Here is a 23,199-nt window from a genome sequence, read left to right as displayed (position 1 = left end):
GTGAAGATCCAATCTAATCTATATACGTGTGGATAACCCCCCCCTTATAAGACCTTTTAAGGGGTGAGTGGCTCTTTCTAATATGGTATCAGAGCGGGTCCAAGTCGATGATGGTTTTCTCTTTATCTCTTATTTATCTCACGAGTGGAAGACCGATGTCCTTTCCGGCCTACATCGATGATGGTTCTCTTATCTCTACCCATGTGATGAAGACCGATGTCCTTTCCGGCCCACGTGAGAGGGCGTGTTAAATTCTCTAAAAATTATGTCCCACATCGACTTGTTTAAGATTCAATCTAATCTATCCAATCTAATCTATATAAGTGTGGATAACCCTCCTCTTATAAGACATTTTAAGGGTGAGTGATCCAATTCTAATAAATTAGTCTTTTTAACGAGGACATGTTTCAAAACTGTAATAATAATCTAGTTTCATATATATGCGTTATTGAAACACTAAAATAGTAGTAGTATATTGAAATATTAAAATCCAATGCTCGTTTGTTCTTCTCATATGGAAATTTAACGGTCGCCTAAGACTTTTCAAATAGTATAAAAATGTCATTGGACATAATTGTTAAACATTAGAAAGACCAGGTATATACTCCATTTAACAATTAGATATAATTACAAAACGCATAAAGATTGTGACATAGACATATATATTCCCAAAATGGTGAGGCATAGTTTGGTTTATAAATTATTTAAAATGCTAGTCTACTAGTATGCCCCTTCAATTCAATTCAATTTAATTGATTTCAAAGTTCTTGTCTACATTGTTGACCACATTTAATGCTGTTGTCTTTTCTCAATTTCAATATGTAAAGTTGGGAATTGGGTGTTTTTTTTTTGTTTTTTATCAACTAGTCCTCTTTCTCAATAACTAACACTTTCACAATAATAATAATACTCCTGCTTACTATAAATAAGTGGATTATATTAATATCCAAGTTTTATGTAGTACTACTACCCAATCTCATTCATCCATTTGATTACTCCATAAATCTTATGATTCAATTTATTTCGCACTTAAGTTGTTGGAAGCTAATTATAGTGTTGTTAGTATATATTCTTGATTCAATTTTATAATATAAGGAAAAATAAATGCATGTCAACATAAAAACAACTTATATTACATAGTACTATTAAACTACATAGGAGTTTCAGAACTTTATATCTCAAATGAAAATAATGCAATTAGTAAGAAATAAAATCAAATAATCAACATACGAGTTTTTGGTTCGACCGGGTTCAAAATGCAAACGAGGGGAGAGATATGTGAGAATGTCGCAAGGTTGATAACACCAATTCTTTTTCAGAGAGCGTTCTAGAAATTAAACAAGGAAATTTAATTCTTATGATAGAATAATATTTCCATTATGAACTGTAATTGAAAAGTTCATACTATTATTTTGAAATTTGACTATTTCGGAATGATCAACCTCAAATTGGTCTGCATATAAGTAATAGTATCAGACTATCAGTCAAGATAGGCAACATATATAAACATAATAAAACTTTATCTATGTGCAAATACATACAAAACAAAGATTATGAATTTAAATAACATAAATAAAATACTAAACTGAACCACTAGCCGCATAAATTTGGCTGTTTTAATTTGCTAATTATCTGAAAAGTGAAACCTGAATGATTGTTCTAATTTAACATCGGTACAATAGAAATACTAGTCAAATCTAATTATTACTTAACCCGTAATTATTTGACATTAGTTACTGCGCAGTCTTTTAAATGAAGTACATATATAAACGTCAAATTCAGTTTATAAGAATCGTAAACGGTTTTGATCAATTATAGAAATAAAATGATTATATTTTATATTTATTTGTTAATCTACATGTGAACGCCTTTAAAAAGTTAAAAGTAAACAAAAACAAAGGAATTGTCACACAAATTTCACAGCGTTCTTAGCTTGTGATTTCTAGAAGAATTGATGGGACAATGCCAGCAAGTCTAAATTGTTTTAAGTGTATTTTAGTTATATTAATAGATAAAAAAACGTTTTTAAAAATAGAAATAGATTAATTTTAGCTGATGGAATAAAATATTAAAAGTGAACAATTATTGGAAACAGGAGGAGTATATTGAGTTAAAAATGTAATTAAGTGTTTTGATAAGGAGTGAAAAAGAGAAATCATATTCTAAATACAAAAAGGATATCTTGATTGAGATAAATTAAAAAAATATATTGACATCTTGAATAAGACAGATAAAATAGTAAGTGTAGTAATTCTTCCGTCTCATTTTAGGAGTTTCGATCATTTTTCTGCATTCGTTTTATAAAAATGATAATAGTAGTAATTAAGGTGGAGAAATGATAAAGTAAAAGAGAGAATAATGTTGATAAAAATATAAAATCTCAAACTTAAAACTTCAAATTCTCATTTCCTTTATAAAAAAAATTTACAAAATAGTAAAATACAATAGGTAGATATACAAGGGAGACATGGGAAAAGCAATGATTTTAATTAGATCAAAATTGGTAGGAGGAGAAAATTAAATGGTGACACAAAGTGGTCCATGAATTTTAACAAGGTGATGATGCAATGAAAGATGAATGGTCTAAATTGTAAACTGTCAATTCGGTTGGTCATCAACCGCTCTTTTCACACCTTCTCGGAAACCAGACTCGTCAAATTCATCTCCCTACATAAAAACAATATGCAGTGTACACAATCAATCAACTTAACATTTCAATAATCATCAAATTCATTTAACTTATTATAATATTAGCATGTCACAAAATTAGATTCATTTCCGGGAAACTTCGTAAAGCATATCTTATTCATGTTGTTCTAATTATTACAAAATCTTAAAACGAATCAAAGAAAACCTAAAACAAAGACTATATATTCTAAATTTTGAGCTTAAAATTTCAAGTCCAACTTCTTTTATAGTATGTTTTTTTTTTATTGTGACTACGATGGTTTTTGTAGAACGATCAACACAAAACAACGAAAAATCGAAAATTTTACATGAATAAAAAAAGATTTTGGTAAATATTTGACATATGTAGAGTGAGTAAGGGCATAAAAATCCTTACAAAGCCTATTTTTTCAACCTTTTTTATATAGAATCTTTAAATTTATTCTATTTTATGTAAATTATTGATAAAAGTCTATCAAAGATCTGAACCTTTAAATGATACTCAAGTCTATCAAAGCTCTAAAACTTTAAATGATACTCCTTCCGTTTCGCAATAATCGAGTCATTTCATTTTCTGCACTCGTTTTGAAAAAATGATACTAATAAATAGTTAGAGTGGAGAAATAACATTATTCTCTCATTTACTTTACTTTTTTTCCACTCTAACTATTTATTACTATCATTTTTTCTAAAACAAGTGCAGAAAATGAAATTACTTAACTATCGCGGAACGGAGGGAGTGCTATATTCTAAAATAAAGTAAATACCTTTTTCTTCTATTTTATGGTAACTAGTGGTTACATGCATATTTTTGAGTAACCAAATCCATTTTGAATATTGCTTCTAATTAAAAATTACATTTTGAGAACTATAAATATAAGATGAAATGAGAAAGCATGCATGCAGCCATGAAATTTTACCTGAATTTTGAGTCTGATGATGACAGCATGAACTGAAACAGAATCCAACATCCTCGTATTCGATTCCACCGAGGTCAAACTCACACCACTTTGCCCTCTCAAGAACTCAATCACCCTAGATACCAAATCTAACAAGCTAGATTCTCCTCTTACTCTCACTCTCAAATCCAAGAATCTTGCTTCCGACGACGTCGAAGAAGAAGAAGATGAAGACGGAGAGATCTCCACACTAACCCTTTCTCCATTCCCAACTTCATCCCCTCCACTTTCCGATTTCTTCACCAAACCAATCCGCGATTCAAGAATCCGATTCTGCTCCGCCAGCTCCGCCACCCGGGATTTCAACGAGCTCATATACTCGACCGTGCTGCTCAGCACCGACGCCTTGTCCTTCTGCAACATCATTTTGAGTATCACCAAAAGACATCATGAGTGATAATATGTGTGACATTTATTTCGTGTATGAGATTTAAGAAAATGATGTTTATTGAGTTAAACGGATAAATAATCAATCAGGAAGATAATAATTTTATTTTTAAGACCTACTATAGTGGTACGAAGGGAGAGTGATAATTTATTTTTAATTTTTAAAACTCACGGGAATCAAGCGAATTTGATTAAAATTTCATGATTTAAATGATAATACTATATTTCTTTTGTGCATGAGATTTAAGAAAATGATGTTTAATCAATCAGGAAGATAATAATTTCATTTTTAAAACTTACTTATAGTGGGACGAAGGGAGGGTAATAATTTATTTTTAAATAAAATGAAGCGAATTTGACAGAATTTCATGATTTAAATGACTATTACCTTGGTTCCGGGAGGGAGGAAGGATCTGAGGATCTGGAAGCTCTCGTTGAGCTTCTCGCGGCGCTTCCTCTCGGAGATCATGTGGTGCAGCTGCGTGGCGGTGGGGAGGGATTGATCGTGCCGGATTCTGTGGTGGTTTAGGTTACTGAAGAACATCATGGCTCTTTTGAACCTGCTCGGCGCCGGCGCGGCGCTCCGCCGCCGCGCCGCCGAGTTCGGCTGGTAGGCTCTGAATGCGGTGGAGATGTTTGGCGTTGTGGGAGGGCGGTGGGAGGAGGTGGAGGTGGAGGGAGAAGAGAGCACGGCTAGAATGGCGTTGGTCATGGCGGCGTCTTCGCACTCGATGGAGGGGAAATGGGCGTGCCGGAACTGGCTCAGCATCTGTCTAGTTTGGTCGTGGGCGTCGGCGGCGGCGGTGGTGGTGGTTGTTGGCTCTCTGATCAGGGTTTCTTGAGGAAGGAAAGGCGGGGGCGGGGCGGTGGTGGTGGTCGGGATGGGGATGTTGAAGAGTAGTGGCGGGTACTCTGGGCTGTTGTCGACTGAGACCGAGAGGAGAGACGAAGACGAAGACGAAGGTGGTTGGTTCGGGAAATGTGTTTGGAGTATGTTCTTCATCTCCGCTTCTATGTCTACCTGAAAATAAATGTGTTTTTGCCTAAGCAAATGTATATAAATATCGGTGTAGAGAGAGAACTGAACTGCATGCATTTATCACAAATTGATTTTAGTTTATCATTTTATGAGAACAAGTTGCAAGAATGGAATTTAATAGGCCCCAAAATATATCTGGTCAGTAGAAAACGACTGACCAAACAGTATATCTGAGCTTCAAATTGATCTGAAGGGTTTAAGGGATGGTGTTGACGAATTTGATTTACCTGATTGTGATTATCCGACATTCCGAGCTCGATTTCTCCGGTGGCGCAGCCCATGAGCACAACCGTCTATTCATGTTACATGTATGTATATATGTTCAGAATGATGTCATTTAAACAATGCCACAAGTTAGAAATCGAAAGAAGAAGAAGAAGAACAACGAACCTTAATTCCTGCCTCCTGAGATCACCAAAGGAAAAGAAAATCATACATAGTTAGCAAATAGCCATCTCTTGCATTTTCCTTAATTTTATGAAGAAATTAAAACACTAACTTGGTAAAATTGAAGCTGGAAATCACTCGAAACTAGGCTTTGAAATTCATGCAATTCCAACTTCATGAATGGATTATTGCTTGCAAAAGCAATCCCCGGTATTAGCCTAATAAAAAAAATTCAAATGTGTCTCATTAGTGAAATAAAAATCTAGAAAATAGAACTCGTGAGGTCATAATTAAATACCCAGCATCGACATAGGTGGATGCTTCTCGATATACATCGAAAAGGCGCCTAACAAAGCTCCCATGAGATGTGGTTTGCTGGTTTCTTCCTTCATGGTAGATTCCATCCAACCCTTTCAAACAACTGTTCATAAATTCATAAATACATTAAGGTTTAATCATGCATGAGAGAGAGAGAGGAGAGAGAAAGATGACTAACTTGTAAGGTGGAGAAAAATAAGCCCTAAGGCAGATGTAAACACATCCCAGAGCTTGCATAATTTGCTCGAGGAGGGCAGCGCGGTCGCCCTCTTCGAGTAGAAATATGGAGTCCATCAACGACTGCTTCTGGCGGTGCCAAAGATCTTGTGCTTACACATGGAAGTCATCTAGATGCACCATGTTCATCTATATATATATATATGTATGTATGTTATGTGTATCCATCCATGGAGACACTAATGGAGGGAAGATTTGAAAAGTATGTGTGATGGATGGGGTTGGTGGTGGTGAGATGGTTTTTAAAGTTGAAATTTAAAATAGAGACTAATATAATTGAGAAGGGGGGCCATTTAGTTAATTAATCAAATGAAATTCAATTCAGGTCAGGTGTGAAGAGATTTAGTGAGATAAGTTTGTGGTTATTAATTCAGCAAGTGAAAGGAAGCTGAGAATGAAAAGTATTTTAGTGGGGATTGATTTTGGAGTGAGGCAAGGAAAGGGGAAGGAAGAAAAGTATTAGTCAAAAGTCCATTTTTTTGAATTGTTTCAATGTAGGAAGCCACAATGGTCCTTATTCCTTATTTATTTTATTTATTTATTTGAGATACTTTGTAAGTTATTGAAAATTGACTCTATTAGAGAATTACAAGTACAACCCATGGTGTGTGTTTTTCTTGGTTGTGGCCATAGTTTTTCTTTGTGATTTGTAGATGATTTTGAAGTGTGGATGAATTAATCTAAGAATTTAATTTAATTTATATTTCAGTACTAATTATCGATTCTTAGTTCACACCAGAGTAATTGTTGATTGGCTGGGAATTCACCTATACCAATAATTGAAACAAATGTGTCAACTATACAATACGAAAGCTTATCATTTCTAGGCACAATGACATGTTACAAATGTTAATCCGTCCTTGTGCCTAGAAATGACTTTTGTGTCGTATAGTCCACATCGTAACATTGTTGCTTCCATTCTCGTCTCCGGTGGATTTTCAGGCGCCAAACACTCCAAGTTAGAGACATTAATCATACTGAAAATCCGTCCAAGAAGGGAATGAAATCAACTAAGAGTCTAAGACTTTTAGAGACTTCAAGCAAAATAAATGAGAAATTTGATAGATAAAGAGGTGTGTTGTGTGATAAGTGAATCTGTTACGATGAAGATTGTGTGTGATTTAGGAATGTTTAGGGTATCTATATATGTAAGTTGTGTTAAATTAAAAAAATTTCAATCACGTAAATTGGCGGTTCTGCAGAAAATATGGTTCTGCAAACAATAGTCGATTTTGGCAAAAAATATGATAAAATGGTGTTCCTGCAAACATAAAATAATAGTGTAAGATGGTATACTCTCAAATATTTTTTTATAGAAATTTTATAGTATGTTTTATACTATAACTTTAGATGATATAATTATAAATATATATAGTACAATTTATTAAAATAAAACTAAAATTTCATGTGGAACACTACATTTTGTTTATTTAAAATTCAACTATATATGTATGTAAAATTATAAAAATAAATAATTTAATTATATGATTACGTTTATATATTTCTTAAAGATTAATAAATGAAGAAATAAATTTCTTATACTCCATTAAGCACCAAATTAAACATAAAATATTGTTATAAAATAATGTTATTAATTAAGAGAAGAAACAAGTGAAATAAAAAGAGAGTGAGAGAGAAATAAAAGAAGAGAGATTAAAATAAATAGAAATTGTTAAAATCTCCCTTGAGGCTGAAAATGTGAAAGTGAGACAGAAATCACAGAATGTGAAAAGCACTTCAATTCTTTTAAAACCTTAATTCCAAATTTCCAATACATCTGATGTAATTTATTTTTCACGTGAAGCATCACAAATATGCATCCTATAGTTACATGGTGTTTTACTTTTAGTTTTGGCATAAAACGAGGGTCCCTTTGATCTCAAAATTCAATGTTTCTTGAACGTTCTAGAGTTTGGCAACTAGCCCTTTGTAATACTTTTAAAAAACAATCAAATAGAGAAGAGTAGCCATAAACCAAACTGAAAATGAGGTGACAACCTTGTTTTTGAGGATAAAAAGATTTTGGATTCGAGTCTACCACGACGCGTCGTCGATCCTTATATTTGGACCGAGGGAGTATCCATCGTCATAAATAATCTGGCCCCTCATGCTCGTTGTCTACTTAGATGACTTTTGTGGTTGACAAAATTATGCAAAATGTCTTACCATTGAACAAAAATCGACATTTCCTTTTCACCATAATCATCGAAGAATTAGTACTAATGAAACATATAATTTTGACATGTCTTTTTTAGATTAACAGGATCTTTGTAACTCTCATCGAATTTCAATGAGACGATTTAGACATTTAGTCTTTGAAATTAAATGGTGGTTTTGTTCTAAAATTAGGAGACGCGTAGGTGGAAACTGCGGGTTACTGTTGTGTACTTGTGTTGAAGGAGGTATTGGTTCTTGTCTCGACGGTTTAGGTCTCGGTTCAAGTTCAAAATCAAAATCAGACAATCAGTGTTTTTTTTTTTTTATTTAAATTTTGAACCAAATAATTGGTTAATTGTTCATTGTCAAAAATTGTTCTAGTTCACGGTTATAGCTATGGTTCAACCCGAAACTGTGGTTAACGGATTGCAACCGGCTATAAATGATTTAGGTTTTCAGCTGAACTGTCAATTCTTGTTAAATGTTAACCATGCATGCATCTATTTTCTATGATTGAGTGTACGATGGTGAAGTGGTGTGTCAAATTTTAGATTGATGGAAAAATGTTCTTTTTGAGTCTTGAGATTCATTGCTGCTGCACTCATTTTATCATTGCAATAGACTTTATTACTGTTTATTACTTCCTTCATCTCATATTAAATGTCTTACTTGGCTTCGGCATGAATTTTAAGATATGAAAAAAAATGAGTTTGTCATATATCATTTAGAAGTAACATGTGATATTAAAAATTCAAAAAATCTAAAGTTCAATATTATAATAATGAATCAATTTCATTATATGCATTGCACCATCTACGTCATTATTTCATAAGAGTATCCCCATCCATGCTCTTTAAGTGGGCCCAGACCAACTTTTATTTATTTTTTACTTCCTGCTCTTCCCCAAGAGCACAATACCCACATCCGTGCTCAAGAGTCCCACCATTCTATTATTCAATTTAAATAAAAATATTTCCACAATATTAGAATGCATTAAAAATACCCGGAATACTATTACAAATTACTTAAAAATTAAAAATTACATAATTAAATTCCTAAAAATTAAAAATTACATAATTAAAGTCCTAAAAATTAAAAGTTACATAATTCAAGTCCTAAAAATTAAAAATTACATAATTTAAATCCTAAAAATTAAATATTACATAATTAAATTCATAGAATTAAAAAAATCCACTACTCGTGACCGAATTTCGCCCAAATGTGTGTGATTAGGTCTTCTTGTAGCTCAATGTGGGCTTTGGTATTGCGCATTGTGTGTCTTGTTTCGATCCTCTCTCGCACCATCGTATGCATACCTCGGCGTGGGGGAGACCTTGCGGTTGAGCTTCCGGCTTCATCCTCGTCGTAAAAGTTAGCCGCCCTTGGTCCTTCGTCTGCTATAATCATGTTGTGCAAGATAATACACGTGTACATGATGTCGGCAATATTCTTAGAGTACCACAGCCGAGACGGGGGCTTCACAATATTGAATCGGCCTTGAAGGACCCCAAAAGCTCTTTCGACGTCTTTTCGAGCAGACTCTTGACGCTGCGAATAAAGAATCCGTCTCGGGTCTTGTGGATTGCTGAGCGTCTTCACGAAAGTCGACCACCTTGGGTAGATACCATCGGCGAGATAGTAACCCATGTGGTATGGATTTCCGTTGACAGTGAAGTTGACCACCGGTGCTACACCATTCAAAATATCATTGAAGAGTGGTGAAGAATAGAGCACGTTCAAGTCGTTGTTGGACTTGGATCCGATAACACCGAAACATGCATGCCAAATCCATAGGTGGTAGTCGGCGACCGCTTCAAGCATAAGCGTTGGCCCGCCGCCTTTGTGGTCGCTTAAGTGTTGCCCCCTCCAAGCATTCGAGCAATTCTTCCACTTCCAATGCATATGGTCAATGCTGCCAAGCATACCGGGAAAACCATGGACTATTTCGTGAAGATGAAGCAACCGTTGACAATCTTCGGTGGTGGGTGCCTGAAGGAATTCCCCACCGAAAGCAGAATGAATGCCGTCGCAAAAAACTTTTGAGGCATAGGATTCCAGTTGACTCACCCACATGCAAATACTCGTCGAAGAGGTCAACCGTTTGCCTAGTAGCAAGTTGTCGGAGGGCACAAGTACACTTCTGCAACGCCGAGAGACTTTGCCGACCGGTTGTGTCTCTACGTGATTGAAAGTATTCAGTATGGGCGCAATGTGTTGACAATACGCATAAACAACCGTTTTGACATGCGAAAATAGCACCGGAAGTAATCTTCCGGAAACCGCGACGTGTCGAAAAAATAGTCGGCAACGAGCCTTTCATGGGCCCCCTCCCGCTCACGATGAATGTAGCAGCGTTTTGATCTAGTTGGTTGAGGAGGAGGGGCGGCGATGACATAGGCTTCATAGTATTCTTAGTCTTCGCGCTCTGCTTCCGCAATGATATTGTTGAGATCCATTTTTGAATTTAGAGAGGGTTTGAGTGAGAGAGGAAGATGTAGATGAGTTGTACGAAAAAATGAATGATGAATGTGTATTTATAGATGATTTTGGGATTAATTTTTTTAAAAAAAAATTCAAAAAAACGGTAATAAACAGCTATATTTTTTGGGAATCCATTTTTTAAAAATTTTTGGTATTATTTTCGATTAAAAAAAAAAAAATTACAACGGCATTGCCGTTGGCCAATCGCATGCTGCCACGTCGCCCTGCTCAGCAGCACGGACGTGCTCGATATATCGAGCAGCACCGTGCTGTTGGCGCGAGCACAGCGGCAGACACTGGTGTGTCGCGCCGTCGACACAGATGTCGTCCGCCCCATCGAGCAGCGATAGGGATGCTCTAGCTACCAAATAAATTGATTTACTAATCTATTGTTTTGAAGCAATAAATCTTAAAAGTATACTCCTATAGTCCCATATGACATGATCTATGCGATTAATCACCCTTAGAAGGATTATATTTTACATTTCATTTTGATATAAAGCTTTTTTTTTCTTCCAAATTCTTGATCAAAATGTTTCATTACTTGGCAAGTATGGTATGTGTCTATGTTTCCGGACGCCGACCATACTTTTGGGAAATTCGAATTCCAATCACTACTAGAATTCTACTTTTATATACCAAAAAGTTATTGGATGAAAATGATCAAAAATCTATATTACTATTAATTTAATTCAATCAAAGTCCAAAGTATTAGTCTCTTTCGTTATAAAATTAAAAATAATACTAGTACTTTTTTTTTTTTATCAAAAAATTAAAAATTGAGAATCAAATAGTAGTATATCGGAAATGCATTATAAATGTGAATATGAAAAGTGGACATATTTAGAGACTATTTTAACTTATTTTTAATGTTTTTATTGTGTTTGATAAAACAATCACCAACGCGCAAAAATATCAGAACTAAAATTCGTTTATTCGAAAAGCTTCATCTTCCAAAACCCTAAACACAGAAATCCTCAAATTGAAAGTGCATATCTCTGTTTGTGTGTGTATATATATCTATATATTCAGTGATCGACTTTGTAGATTTCGATTCTCGGTTAAATTTCGTTAATTTGAAGAGTTTTAGGCATCTTTAGCAATGGTGGCGGAAATCGAAGGCGATGGGCTGAAGAAGCTAGAGTATTTGTCGCTAGTTTCCAAAGTGTGTACGGAGCTGGAAACGCATTTAGGTTTTGGGGATAAGGTGTTGGCGGAGTTCATCACGGAGATGGGGAGGAACTGCGAGACGGTGGACGAATTCGATGTCAAATTGAAGGAGAATGGGGCGGAAATGCCCGATTATTTTGTCCGCACGCTTCTCACCATTATCCACGCGATTCTTCCGCCGAAGCAGAAGTCGAAATCGGAGAAGGGATCGAAGGAGGGGGGCGATGAGCCGTTTACAGCTTTGAAGATCAAGGATGGGAGGGAGAGGGTGAAGGAGCTGGAGAAGGAGATTGAAGAGGAGGCGAAAGGGCGGAGGAGACTGGAGGGGAATGATGAGGAGGATAGGTTTAGGAATCGGGACAGAGATGGTGATAGGAGAGAGAGGAGACATGACCGAGATCGAGATAGAGATAGGGAAAGGGGTCGACATGGGGATAGAGAGGATCGAGGTAGGCATGGGGATAGGGAGGAGAGAGGTAGGCATAGGGGTAGGGAGGAGAGGGGTGTTGATGGAGATAGGGATGGTTATGGTGATGAGAGAGGCAGGCAGAGGAATGGTGGAAGGGATAGGAATCGGGGAGGAGAACGGAATTGGAGGAATGAATATGATGAAGGGAGGGATGACGAGAACAGAGAAGTGAGGAAGGGGAGGGATAGCCAGTCGGATGAGCCGGAATTGTACAAGGTTTACAAAGGAAGGGTTTCGAGGGTGATGGATAAGGGGTGTTTTGTTCAGTTTCATGATTTTAAAGGGAAGGAGGGTCTGGTACATGTGTCTCAGTTGGCAACACGTAGGATTTCTAATGCCAAGGATGTAGTGAAGCGAGACCAAGAGGTCTACGTGAAGGTTATCTCCGTTAGTGGGAGTAATCTGAGTTTGTCAATGAGGGATGTTGATCAGAACAGTGGAAAGGATTTGTTGCCCTTGAAGAGGAGTGAGGCAGATGATGGAATGACGGCCAACCCTTCGGGTAGGAATGATGGTGGAGGGATGGGGAGTAGGATTGGTCTGTCCGGTATTAGGATAACCGAGGAAGTTGATGCTGTGCCATCGCGGAGACCACTGAAGAAGATGAGTTCACCCGAGCGATGGGAGGCTAAGCAGCTAGTGGCTTCTGGTGTTATGAGTGTAAAGGATTATCCTATGTTTGATGATGAGGGAGATGGGATGATGTATCAGGAAGAAGGTGGAGATGAGGAGCTTGAGGTTGAGTTGAATGATGATGAACCTGCTTTCTTGCAGGGTCAGAGTCGGTATTCCATTGACATGTCCCCTGTGAAGATATTCAAGAATCCCGAGGGGTCTTTGAGCCGTGCAGCAGCGCTCCAATCTGCTTTGATAAAGGAGAGGAGGGAAGTTAGGGAGCAACAACAACGAACTATGCTTGATTCCATTCCAAAGGATCTCAATCGTCCTTGGGAAGACCCAATGCCGGAAACTGGTGAGAGGCATCTTGCTCAGGAACTGAGAGGTGTTGGTTTGTCTGCATATGACATGCCTGAGTGGAAGAAGGATGCATATGGAAAAGCTCTAACTTTTGGGCAAAGATCAAAGCTTTCCATTCAGGAACAGAGACAGAGTTTACCCATCTATAAATTAAAGAAGGAGCTGGTTCAGGCTGTTCATGAAAATCAGCTCCTGGTTGTTATTGGTGAAACAGGGTCAGGAAAGACGACACAGGTCACACAATATCTCGCTGAGGCAGGTTACACTACTAAGGGAAAAATTGGATGCACTCAGCCTCGAAGAGTGGCTGCAATGTCTGTGGCAAAGAGGGTTGCTGAGGAATTTGGTTGTCGTCTGGGTGAAGAGGTCGGGTATGCAATCCGTTTTGAGGATTGCACCAGTCCAGAGACTGTAATCAAGTACATGACTGATGGTATGCTTCTGAGAGAGATTCTGATTGACGAAGACTTATCTCAGTACTCAGTGATAATGCTTGATGAAGCTCACGAGAGGACCATTCACACAGATGTCCTTTTTGGATTACTGAAGCAGCTTGTAAAACGAAGGCCCGACCTTCGTCTGATTGTCACGTCTGCAACTTTGGACGCGGAGAAGTTCTCTGGATATTTCTTCAACTGTAACATCTTCACCATTCCAGGTAGAACTTTTCCAGTAGAAATACTGTACACCAAGCAGCCGGAAAGTGATTATCTGGATGCATCATTGATCACTGTGTTACAGATTCATTTGACTGAACCTGAAGGTGATATACTTCTGTTCTTGACTGGTCAAGAAGAGATTGATTATGCTTGTCAATGTCTCTATGAGAGAATGAAGGGTCTAGGTAAAAATGTTCCGGAGCTGATTATTTTACCTGTATATAGTGCTCTGCCTAGTGAAATGCAGTCCAGGATTTTTGATCCTGCACCTCCAGGAAAGAGGAAAGTCGTTGTTGCGACCAATATAGCCGAAGCTTCTTTGACTATTGACGGAATATTTTATGTTATTGATCCTGGGTTTGCTAAGCAAAACGTTTACAATCCTAAACAAGGGCTTGACTCTTTGGTGATAACTCCAATCTCACAAGCGTCTGCGAAACAAAGGGCTGGGCGTGCTGGGCGTACAGGACCAGGAAAGTGCTATCGCCTCTATACAGAGAGTGCATTCCACAATGAGATGTCTCCCACCACAGTTCCAGAGATACAAAGGATTAATCTTGGAATGACTACTCTTAACTTGAAAGCTATGGGTATAAATGATCTATTGTCTTTTGATTTCATGGACCCCCCTACACCTCAGGCTCTCATTTCTGCCATGGAGCAGCTATACAGTTTAGGAGCTCTGGATGAAGAGGGTCTTCTAACTAAGTTGGGTAGGAAAATGGCAGAATTCCCGTTGGATCCTCCGCTGTCTAAAATGCTTCTTGCCAGTGTGGATCTTGGTTGCAGTGATGAGATTCTTACCATTATTGCAATGATTCAAACTGGAAATATATTCTACCGACCACGAGAAAAACAGGCTCAAGCGGATCAGAAAAGAGCGAAGTTTTTCCAGCCGGAAGGAGACCATTTGACTCTACTTGCTGTTTATGAGGCATGGAAAGCAAAAAATTTCTCTGGTCCATGGTGCTTTGAGAATTTTGTTCAGTCACGATCTCTGAGGAGGGCACAGGATGTGAGGAAGCAGCTTCTCTCCATCATGGACAAGTATGTATCTCTATTCTTCTTCTTTCTTCAATTGCCTTTATGCAGTTCTGTTATTACTTATTGGTTGGTTTAAGTCAAGTATGGTCTTGAAATTATGCTAAACTTTTGTACTTACTTTGGTTCATTCTTTGTTTCCTATAGTTTTTAGAATTTAATGATCTATATGATTATTCATCTCTTTTTTGAATTATCCTAACTTGTTTAACCAGGCTCTTAAAAATTGTACTCCCTTTCAAGATGACCACCTTTCCTTTGTAATTTGTCTCAACTAAAATTTTCTCTCTTCATTATAACACCAAGTACCTTTACCATCTCTACTTTAGTATTGTAAGTAACTCCACCTAAAATCCTATGTCATTCAAGAAAGTGGCCATTTTGAATGGGACGAGGGAGCAATAGACTTGTTTGAAAAGTGTATGCTGGAAAATGTGACTGACTAAAGTTATCTTGAATGCTAAACTTTTGTATTTGCTTGGTTTCCCTTAGTTCTTTGAATTTCATGATCTATATGACTATTCATCTCTTTATGAAATGTAGTACTACCTATGCTCCATTCAAGACGTGCATCTTCCTCTTTCCTTATTTAGAATAAAAAATTTCTTTTCTCCCTCTTTATTAAAACACTCAACTACCTTTACAATCTCTACTTTAATACACTAAACAATTCCACCTAAAATCGTGTGTCATCCAAGAAAATGGCAATCTTGAATGTAATGTAGAGAATAATAGACTTCTTTGGAAAGTCTTCACTGGGGAAACGTGACTAAAGTTTTCATTGATCACTGTGTCTCTGGACCAATATTTCTATCTTTTTAGTCTCTGAACTAAGATTTCTACCTATTCTCTCTTTGAAACCTCTGAGAATAAGCTGAGACTAGCTGTAAGATTTACATGTTTTTATTAGTGGTTTTCTTATGTGCATATGTGCTGTATTTGCCTCTGATTGTCTCAGTGTAACTGATCATAAGTCTCTTGCATGTAAAAATGCATTTCTGCAAATTTCTAATTTCTAATTTTTGCTGTATTAACAGGTACAAACTGGATGTTGTGAGTGCTGGTAAGAATTTTGCGAAAATACGGAAGGCCATAGGTGCTGGTTTCTTTTTCCATGCTGCTAGGAAGGATCCACAAGAAGGCTACAGAACGCTTGTTGAGAACCAACCGGTGTATATACATCCAAGCAGTGCTTTGTTCCAGAGACAACCCGACTGGGTTATTTACCACGAATTGGTGATGACCACCAAGGAGTATATGCGCGAGGTGACTGTCATAGATCCAAAGTGGCTGGTTGAACTTGCCCCAAGGTTCTTCAAGGTGTCAGATCCTACGAAAATGAGCAAGCGCAAGAGACAAGAGCGCATTGAGCCACTCTACGACAGATATCACGAACCAAACTCTTGGCGTTTAAGCAAAAGGCGTGCTTAGTCGTCTTGTTTTGGTACTTTTACTGGTTACTCTTTCATAGACTTGACACTCTTCTTTTATGTTTAAAACAAGGAATGTTAAGTGTCTCCTACTGTTTATGAGATTGTATGCCTGAAGTGCTGCTAACATTTGAGATTGTATGCCTGAAGTGCTGCTGATGGTCACACATAATGTTGATTACATTACTGAATTATTTCTTTCCTTAATCTACACATTCTAATGGCTTACCATTTTTAACCCATTGCTTTATTTGTTTATACATGTATTTTACTCCACCCGTCTCCTAAAAGAGTAGACTCTTTGGGGACGACGATATGGATTTCAATATGAAATTGGTAAAGTAGCGAAGAGAGCGAAAAATGAGCATCATTAATAGTATGTGTGGTGAAAAAGTTAACAAACATAGAATTGGACTAATTGTAGTGGATGTATCAAAATGACAAAAAATTGTTCCTTCGGACACATCCGATAAAATTGCAATGATAGTATGGCGCCTGCGCAAGAATGACATGCATAAATCGAGAAATGGTATCAAAATTACAAAAATGGATTATATTTTTGAGCTGAAGGGTGAGTTTAGACTCCTGTAAAATAGACTCCTTGAGGATGGCGATATTGATTTTAATATGAAATTGGTAAAGCATGAAAGAGAGAGAAATGGAAATCATTAATAGTATAACATGTCTTTAAAAAGTTAAACAAAAGTAGAATTGGACTAATTGTAGTGCATATATCAAGTTGTCATTTGAAAACGCGTGGATAAAACGATGTTGTGCAGAACGACAACGTCTAATTAAGTTCGGTCCGGTCCTTATCCCTCATTACATTTGCATATGGAGTATTTGTTTTTTGAAAGGAGCTCAATGTATATTCTCAACTAAAAAATCACATGGACAAAATCTTGTCTCAAATTGAACATAGGCCATAAATTACTTTTGATAGGATAAACCAATATAAATGGCATGGTCTCCTAGCCATCTCCCTTTATCAATTCATTTCCCACTATTTTTCTTTTCCGAATCCTACTTTTAAATCAACATATATTTTGCTATAATAAATACAGCGATGACTTCGAATTTGATGCTTACACACACCTCAATTCCGAACAAGAATCCACTGCGAGTCACATTTTCTTCATCCCTCAACCCCCGAATTAAGTTCAGAACCAACCTCGTCGTAGCTGAAAGCCCAGGTCTCAAAATCTAATCTTTGAACGAATGAATTCAATTTTTAGCCAAACGAGTGAAAGATTCTATTTTGCAGCTTATGTTAATATAAATGCATATCTCTATTTGAATTTGTTTAATTTACATCAACATCAGTATTTAGTTGTGCTGCTGTTGCAGACTGAGTGAGTGAAGTATTGTAAGGTTTGATTGGTTTGTGTAGAACAGAACTTGTTGAGAAATGGTTGCTCAAAATGTGAAGAACAGACCAATATTTACAGCTTCAACATTGGACTAAATGATTTTTTTAGTCACTTATCCCCCTAAGTAGGTGAGGGTGTGTGAGTCTGGTTTTAGAGTGCTATTCATTTGTCCCTAAAGCTACATTGGCTTCAAATCATAATGCACTTTCCATGATTCCCTTAATGTGTTTATTTTGGGCAGTTTGGATTTCGACACTAACATGTACCAAGCCTTCTCCACTTCAAGTGCGATTGCTTCACTTCAGTGGTGGCGCAGTGTAGTCGTTTGATACTGATAAAAAGAATCTCGATTGGCATTAAACCGTGGAGGTTTTTGTGCTTCGATAAAGTTAATCAGCGTTATCTTAAGCAGAATCTATATGGCTTTAAAGAAGTCAAGAACTTGTACAAAATTTGAATAGTTGTCTTAACTTGCCTAAGTGTCCAATTTTATGAAGTGTTTTCGTGCCTTTACTAGTGGTTTGATACTGTGTTATGATCATTACTAAAGAAACCTTTTGACTTAAGTCTTCGCTGATTTTCGTGCATATGAATTGCGATGTTTCAGTAGGTATGCAGCAGAGAATAATAATACCGAACAAGCAAGGTCAAAAACTTGCTGGTGTGTTTCATGACACTGGATCAGAAAAACTTGCGGTTTTATGCCATGGTTTCCGATCCAAAAAGGTTTGTAAGCTTGTTTGGTTCCTAAACTCGTTGGTATGCCATGATGAAGAGTTTTCTGGTTCTACTTGTACTAACCTGAAACGGAGCTGACTTTGCCTAATTTTGTCGGTTCATTTAAAATCTTTTTATCTGCAGGAGAGCAACATGATGGTAAACCTTGCCGCTGCTTTGGAAAAAGAAGGAATTAGTGCATTTCGCTTCGACTTTTCTGGAAACGGGTAAGCTCAAATGCATTAGATATCCACATTTCTGCCTTGTGATACATAAAGACTTCAATTTTTGTTGCGAAACAAAACATTTCTTAGATGCATAGACTGTTATAAGTATGGCTATGATTGCTAGGTTGTTTATTTTGGATATCTTGGTTTCATGTTCTTAGTGGATATGCAGGGAAAGTGAAGGCCCCTTCGAGTATGGTAACTACGCAGGTGAGACAGAAGACTTGAGGTCTGTTGTTGAGTACTTCACTGGAGTAGAACGCGTGCCGGCTGTTGTTCTAGGGCATAGTAAAGGTATGCAACTACTAACTATATACAAGAATCGAGATGTACTAGTAATTAGTAAATGAGATTAAGATAAGGCTGAGAAGGCGAATTGTGGAATGAGTTTGCAATACTCGAGAGTCGAGCCTGAATTACAATACGGATGCACTTTAGTGTCTCTCAGTACCTAGTGAGTCACCCTCGTATCTTTACCAGCAGATTGCACGTAACTTTTATAGTTGTCAGGAAATTGTAGGAATCGTTTCTACTTATGCGTGACATTACCATTTCTAATTAGACAATCTGATGAAATCTTGATTGTGGGCCCCCTCAACACGTTTCCTGATCTTGCTTCCACTTGAAAAACGATTTGTTTGCTAACTTTTCCTATTTCTGCGTATTGCAGGTGGCAGCGTTGTCCTCCTTTATGCATCCAAGTATCATGATATAGGTGCCGTTGTTAATGTCTGTGGCCGTTATGATCTCAAAAGTGGTCTCGAAAGACGCCTTGGTGCAAATTTCATGGAAACGCTGAAGAAGGATGGCTACATTGATGTCAAAACTAAAACAGGTTTCCTCCGCATTTTCCTTTTCGTTGCTTTCACCAAGAGATGTATGCACTCGAAATAGTTGAATGCCTCAATACCGTGCTAAATGAAGTGTTTCGTATAGGGGCTGTAAGTTACCGAGTCACGGAGAAGAGTTTACTCGAGCGAGTGAATACCAACATGCACGAGGCATGCCTTAAAATCGACAAGGGTTGCAGGTAAGTATGATGTTCATTTTCTTTGAGTTTACATTATGCAGAAAAGTAATGGTAAGTTTTCAAAACGTGCATACAGAGTGTTGACAGTTCACGGATCAGCAGATGAAACTATCCCAGTAAACGACGCGCTAGAGTTTGCAAAGATTATACCAAACCACGAGCTGCAGATAATCGAAGGAGCTGATCATAAGTTCAGTTCACATCAAGACGAATTGACTTCGGTAGTTGTGCGTTTCGTAAAGGAATCCTTGCAGTAGAGTGAACATCTCTGCAAAATGCTTATTGTTGTTAGATCAAACATCAAAATTCGATTTTTGGACCAACTCAAGGTAATAAGAATAAGCTGTCAATCTGTTTGAATTATTTGTTTGATAATGTACGGTGTTCGTAATGATTATGAGGAGGTTTTGCATCACTGATGAAATAAAATACGAGATCTATCTTTTTCAAAAAAAAAAAAAATACCTTGATATAATGCATCTATAAAACTATCTAATTATTAACAGGCATCATTGCATAGGCTGATCGTCTGTTTTCCAAAACAAAAAAAATCACGTTTTGGTGATGCAGACGGGTCATGAGAGGATTTGGTGTTGCAGTATCCTTTTTTTCTTCAGAGGCAGCATCGGATTATCCCCACCGAGCAATGGAGTCTGCAGCAGGAGTCCTCTGAGCACAACTTGCAAGAATAGCACGTTTCGCAGCATTTTCTTGTTTTCGCATCTTAGCAATCGCCTCCAACTCATGGTCAGAAATCTTTGGGGCTGCAGCAGGAGTCCTCTGAGCATAGCTTGCAAGAATAGCACGTTTCGCAGCATTTTCTTGTTTTCGCATCTTAGCAATCGCCTCCAACTAATAGTCAGAAATCTTTGGGGCTGGGAGATTTAACTTGCGCCTTTTTCGAACTGCTTCAGGATCATTAAGTTTATTTGCAGACGGAGCATCCCACCTCTCTGCTATTTTAGTTGTTGCGATATCCTGCTCTCTCAATCGAGCTTCTCTGTCAGCTCTTCTTTCACCTTCCAACTCCTCGATTGTTGTAGGAAACTTGACTGATTCAGCAGGCCGACGATCTTCAGCAGCAATATCATAAAAGCCAGGTGGTGGTCTCTTCTGAAAGGGAATTTCAGCAGTGTAATCAATTCCTCCTGATCTCTTTCTCTTGTTATGGCTAATTCCAGCAGCTTTAAGCTCTCTTGTTTTCTGCAACGAAGCAAGCCTCCGAGCCTCTTCAAGCTGTTTCTCTCTGGCCTTCCTTTTTGCCTTCTTACCCTTAGTGTTGGCTAACTGAGCCCGAGCCTCAGAAAGCATCTGCTTTTCATCTTCATCCATATCCACCGGATCAGGACGAGCAGGCTTCCATTCCGGATTGGGGCCAATCTCTCCAGGGCGCAATCTTCTCGGGTCATCACCAGGTTCATAGTCGCCATCCTTGGCACAGGCTGCATCCAAAAGCTTTTCGTATCTCTCCAAGCACTGCGAAGGAGTATGCCCAACAATGGGGGCAATTGTCCTCCACTGGGCGGGCATGAGTTTCGCTGAATGTAGTAACTTCTCATCTTCTTCTCGCGTCGACTGAATCTGCAATATCGCGGAAGGAAGTGGATCAGTTCCGGCCAGTTCACAAACAATAACAGTTAACAACTACTATAAGAGCATCTCCAATGGTCGGCTAGCGTCCGGCTAGCCGATTCGTCGCGCTGGCCGATCGGCTAGCCGAACCATTGGAGTCGGCCAGCGCAAAATCGGCCAAAATTTCAGCGTGCGCTGGCCGCCATTGTGGCGTGCCGATCGGCCAGCGATCGGCTAACGCCGATTTTCGATTTTTTTTTTTTTAAAACCTATATAAACGCGATTTTCTCTCTCTCTAAATTTCTGTACAAAAGCAACATCTAACGATGGACAACAACAACTAGGCCCAATACAAAATTAAGAACTAATACAGATTCAAGACATACTAACATTTTTTAATGTATTTTTTTAATAAATTAGTGAGGAGTAGAGTGGGGCGGTGGCTCGTGTGTGGAAGCCCAGATTTTTTTTTATTATGTAATTTTTTTGATTTTTAGTTAATGTACTTTTTTTATTTAAATAAAATTAACGAATTTTTTCCGTATATATGTCGTAAATTTAATTCCGTATTGTGATTTTAATTCCGTAAATGTAGTATTATTTGAATTATTTTTATTGCGGCTGACCTAAATCTGATGTGGCAGGTGGATTTTTAGTGCTGCTGACGTGGTAGGGGGAGAAACTGCTGGCCGATTTCTGGCCGAAGTACCATTGGAGATACTCTAACATTGTCACATAGTATAATCATCCCAAATCTACTCCAATTTCCAAATATTTCTATCTAATCTGATACAGATAACATAACACAACCAGCAGCAAAATAGAATTAGCAAGCAATCAATCAATCAAATCCAAAATAAAACTGTAAAAAACAGAGAATTTGGAACATACTTTTTTGATCGAGGGAGCGAGGTATTCATACCATCGGGCCTTGCACTCTTTGGCCGACTTCCTCGGCAACAGAGAAGAGATTCTGAACCATTGATTCATCCCGTATTTCATAATGCCAGCCTTCAAAATTTCATCTTCTGTGTTCTTCCACATTCTCAACTTCTTTCTACTTCTTCGGGAATAGATAACCGAGGATCTTTTCCGGTGGCCGGAATTTTGATGAAGAAGAGGGAGAGGATTTCGAGGTTTAGGGATTTAGAGGGAAATTTGAAAAGAGGGAAAGCGTGGGAATGAAAAGAGTCCGTTTGGGACAGTTATTTATAGGGATGTCAATGTAGCCCGCAACCCGTGGGCCGGCCCGAATAACCTGCTAAATTTACAGGGTTAGGGCTGAAAATTTCTAGCCCGGTAAAATTACAGCCCGATTAGCCCGCACCTGATTAACCCGCAATCCGTTAGGGCCAGACCCGAAAACCCAATGGGCTGGCCCGAAAACCCGATAAAATTTCTATTCTATTTGTTTGACTCTAATTCGACACTTCATTGGTTATTTTTAATATAGATTACTAAAAAAAAGAAGTTTCAAATTTATATATTAAATATATAAATTATATATTAAATTTTTATTAACATAATAATAGATATATAAATTAGAAACTTCAAATTCACTAAAAAAATATATTTAAATTTCTAAAACATGCTTTAAAATTTCTTGATGTTTATGTTTTATTTTGCATAAATCTCAAATGTTAGTATTTGATCATGTTTATGTTTGGGTTTAAGCATATATGTCAAATTTATCATAATTAAATATTTTATAATTATAACTAATTTTCACAATTATTTATTGGATTGAATACATGTTACTCCATCCGTCCACGAAAATTTGTCCCAGTTTTCCATTTCCGTCTGTCCCCCAAAATTTGTCCCATTTCACTTTTACCATTTTTAGTAGTGGACCCCATATTCCACTAACTCATTTCTACTCACATTTTATTATAAAACTAATATAT

At 37.5% G+C, this 23,199-nt stretch overlaps 3 protein-coding genes and 2 pseudogenes across 4 annotated transcripts; 3 read left to right on the top strand and 2 right to left on the bottom strand.

The window, feature by feature from the left end:
- Positions 1 to 2,389: 2,389 nt before the first annotated feature.
- Positions 2,390 to 6,248, bottom strand: LOC125192301 (basic helix-loop-helix (bHLH) DNA-binding family protein). Its single transcript, XM_048089838.2, has 8 exons — positions 5,936 to 6,248; positions 5,738 to 5,860; positions 5,552 to 5,657; positions 5,443 to 5,457; positions 5,280 to 5,345; positions 4,402 to 5,034; positions 3,588 to 3,980; positions 2,390 to 2,667 (listed from the first exon to the last, which is right to left on the bottom strand). Exons 1-8 carry the CDS (start codon positions 6,049 to 6,051, stop codon positions 2,599 to 2,601), a joined length of 1,521 nt encoding a protein of 506 aa, XP_047945795.2. The 5' UTR covers positions 6,052 to 6,248; the 3' UTR covers positions 2,390 to 2,598.
- Positions 6,249 to 11,530: 5,282 nt separating this feature from the next.
- Positions 11,531 to 16,586, top strand: LOC125192300 (ATP-dependent RNA helicase). Of its 2 annotated transcripts, XR_016137568.1 has the most exons (3): positions 11,531 to 14,955; positions 15,987 to 16,491; positions 16,524 to 16,586. XR_016137568.1 is itself a non-coding variant. In XM_048089837.2 (2 exons), exons 1-2 carry the CDS (start codon positions 11,735 to 11,737, stop codon positions 16,378 to 16,380), a joined length of 3,615 nt encoding a protein of 1,204 aa, XP_047945794.2. In that variant the 5' UTR covers positions 11,531 to 11,734; the 3' UTR covers positions 16,381 to 16,586. The 2 variants fall into 2 exon arrangements, 1 of the variants encoding a protein (XP_047945794.2); XM_048089837.2 differs by having other exon boundaries at positions 15,987 to 16,586.
- A 241-nt stretch (positions 16,587 to 16,827) lies between these two features.
- Positions 16,828 to 16,920, top strand: LOC148927025 (U6 spliceosomal RNA; annotated as a pseudogene).
- Positions 16,921 to 17,350: 430 nt separating this feature from the next.
- Positions 17,351 to 20,086, top strand: LOC125192304 (putative uncharacterized protein YDL057W). Its single transcript, XM_048089841.2, has 7 exons — positions 17,351 to 17,572; positions 18,357 to 18,475; positions 18,611 to 18,693; positions 18,866 to 18,987; positions 19,364 to 19,528; positions 19,630 to 19,723; positions 19,800 to 20,086. Exons 1-7 carry the CDS (start codon positions 17,446 to 17,448, stop codon positions 19,978 to 19,980), a joined length of 891 nt encoding a protein of 296 aa, XP_047945798.2. The 5' UTR covers positions 17,351 to 17,445; the 3' UTR covers positions 19,981 to 20,086.
- Positions 20,082 to 22,539, bottom strand: LOC125193440 (cell division cycle 5-like protein; annotated as a pseudogene).
- Positions 22,540 to 23,199: the final 660 nt, after the last annotated feature.

Source organism: Salvia hispanica, chromosome 4 (genome assembly GCF_029641045.1).
Source record: "Salvia hispanica isolate PSC_SH4W2 chromosome 4, Shi_PSC_v1, whole genome shotgun sequence".
NCBI lineage: Eukaryota > Viridiplantae > Streptophyta > Magnoliopsida > Lamiales > Lamiaceae > Salvia > Salvia hispanica.
This window is presented reverse-complemented; position numbering and strand designations above follow the sequence as displayed.

Coding starts and splice junctions, on each gene's coding strand:
- LOC125192301 (XM_048089838.2), bottom strand. CDS start 6,051: ATGGACTCCATATTTCTACTCGAAGAGGGCGACCGCGCTGCCCTCCTC. Junction 5,035..5,279: donor TGTCGGATAATCACAATCAG/GTAAATCAAATT, acceptor ATTTATTTTCAG/GTAGACATAGAAGCGGAGAT. Junction 2,668..3,587: donor TCATCAGACTCAAAATTCAG/GTAAAATTTCAT, acceptor GTTTTTATGTAG/GGAGATGAATTTGACGAGTC.
- LOC125192300 (XM_048089837.2), top strand. CDS start 11,735: ATGGTGGCGGAAATCGAAGGCGATGGGCTGAAGAAGCTAGAGTATTTG. Junction 14,956..15,986: donor CTTCTCTCCATCATGGACAA/GTATGTATCTCT, acceptor CTGTATTAACAG/GTACAAACTGGATGTTGTGA.
- LOC125192304 (XM_048089841.2), top strand. CDS start 17,446: ATGACTTCGAATTTGATGCTTACACACACCTCAATTCCGAACAAGAAT. Junction 18,476..18,610: donor ATGGTTTCCGATCCAAAAAG/GTTTGTAAGCTT, acceptor TTTTATCTGCAG/GAGAGCAACATGATGGTAAA. Junction 18,694..18,865: donor TTCGACTTTTCTGGAAACGG/GTAAGCTCAAAT, acceptor GTGGATATGCAG/GGAAAGTGAAGGCCCCTTCG.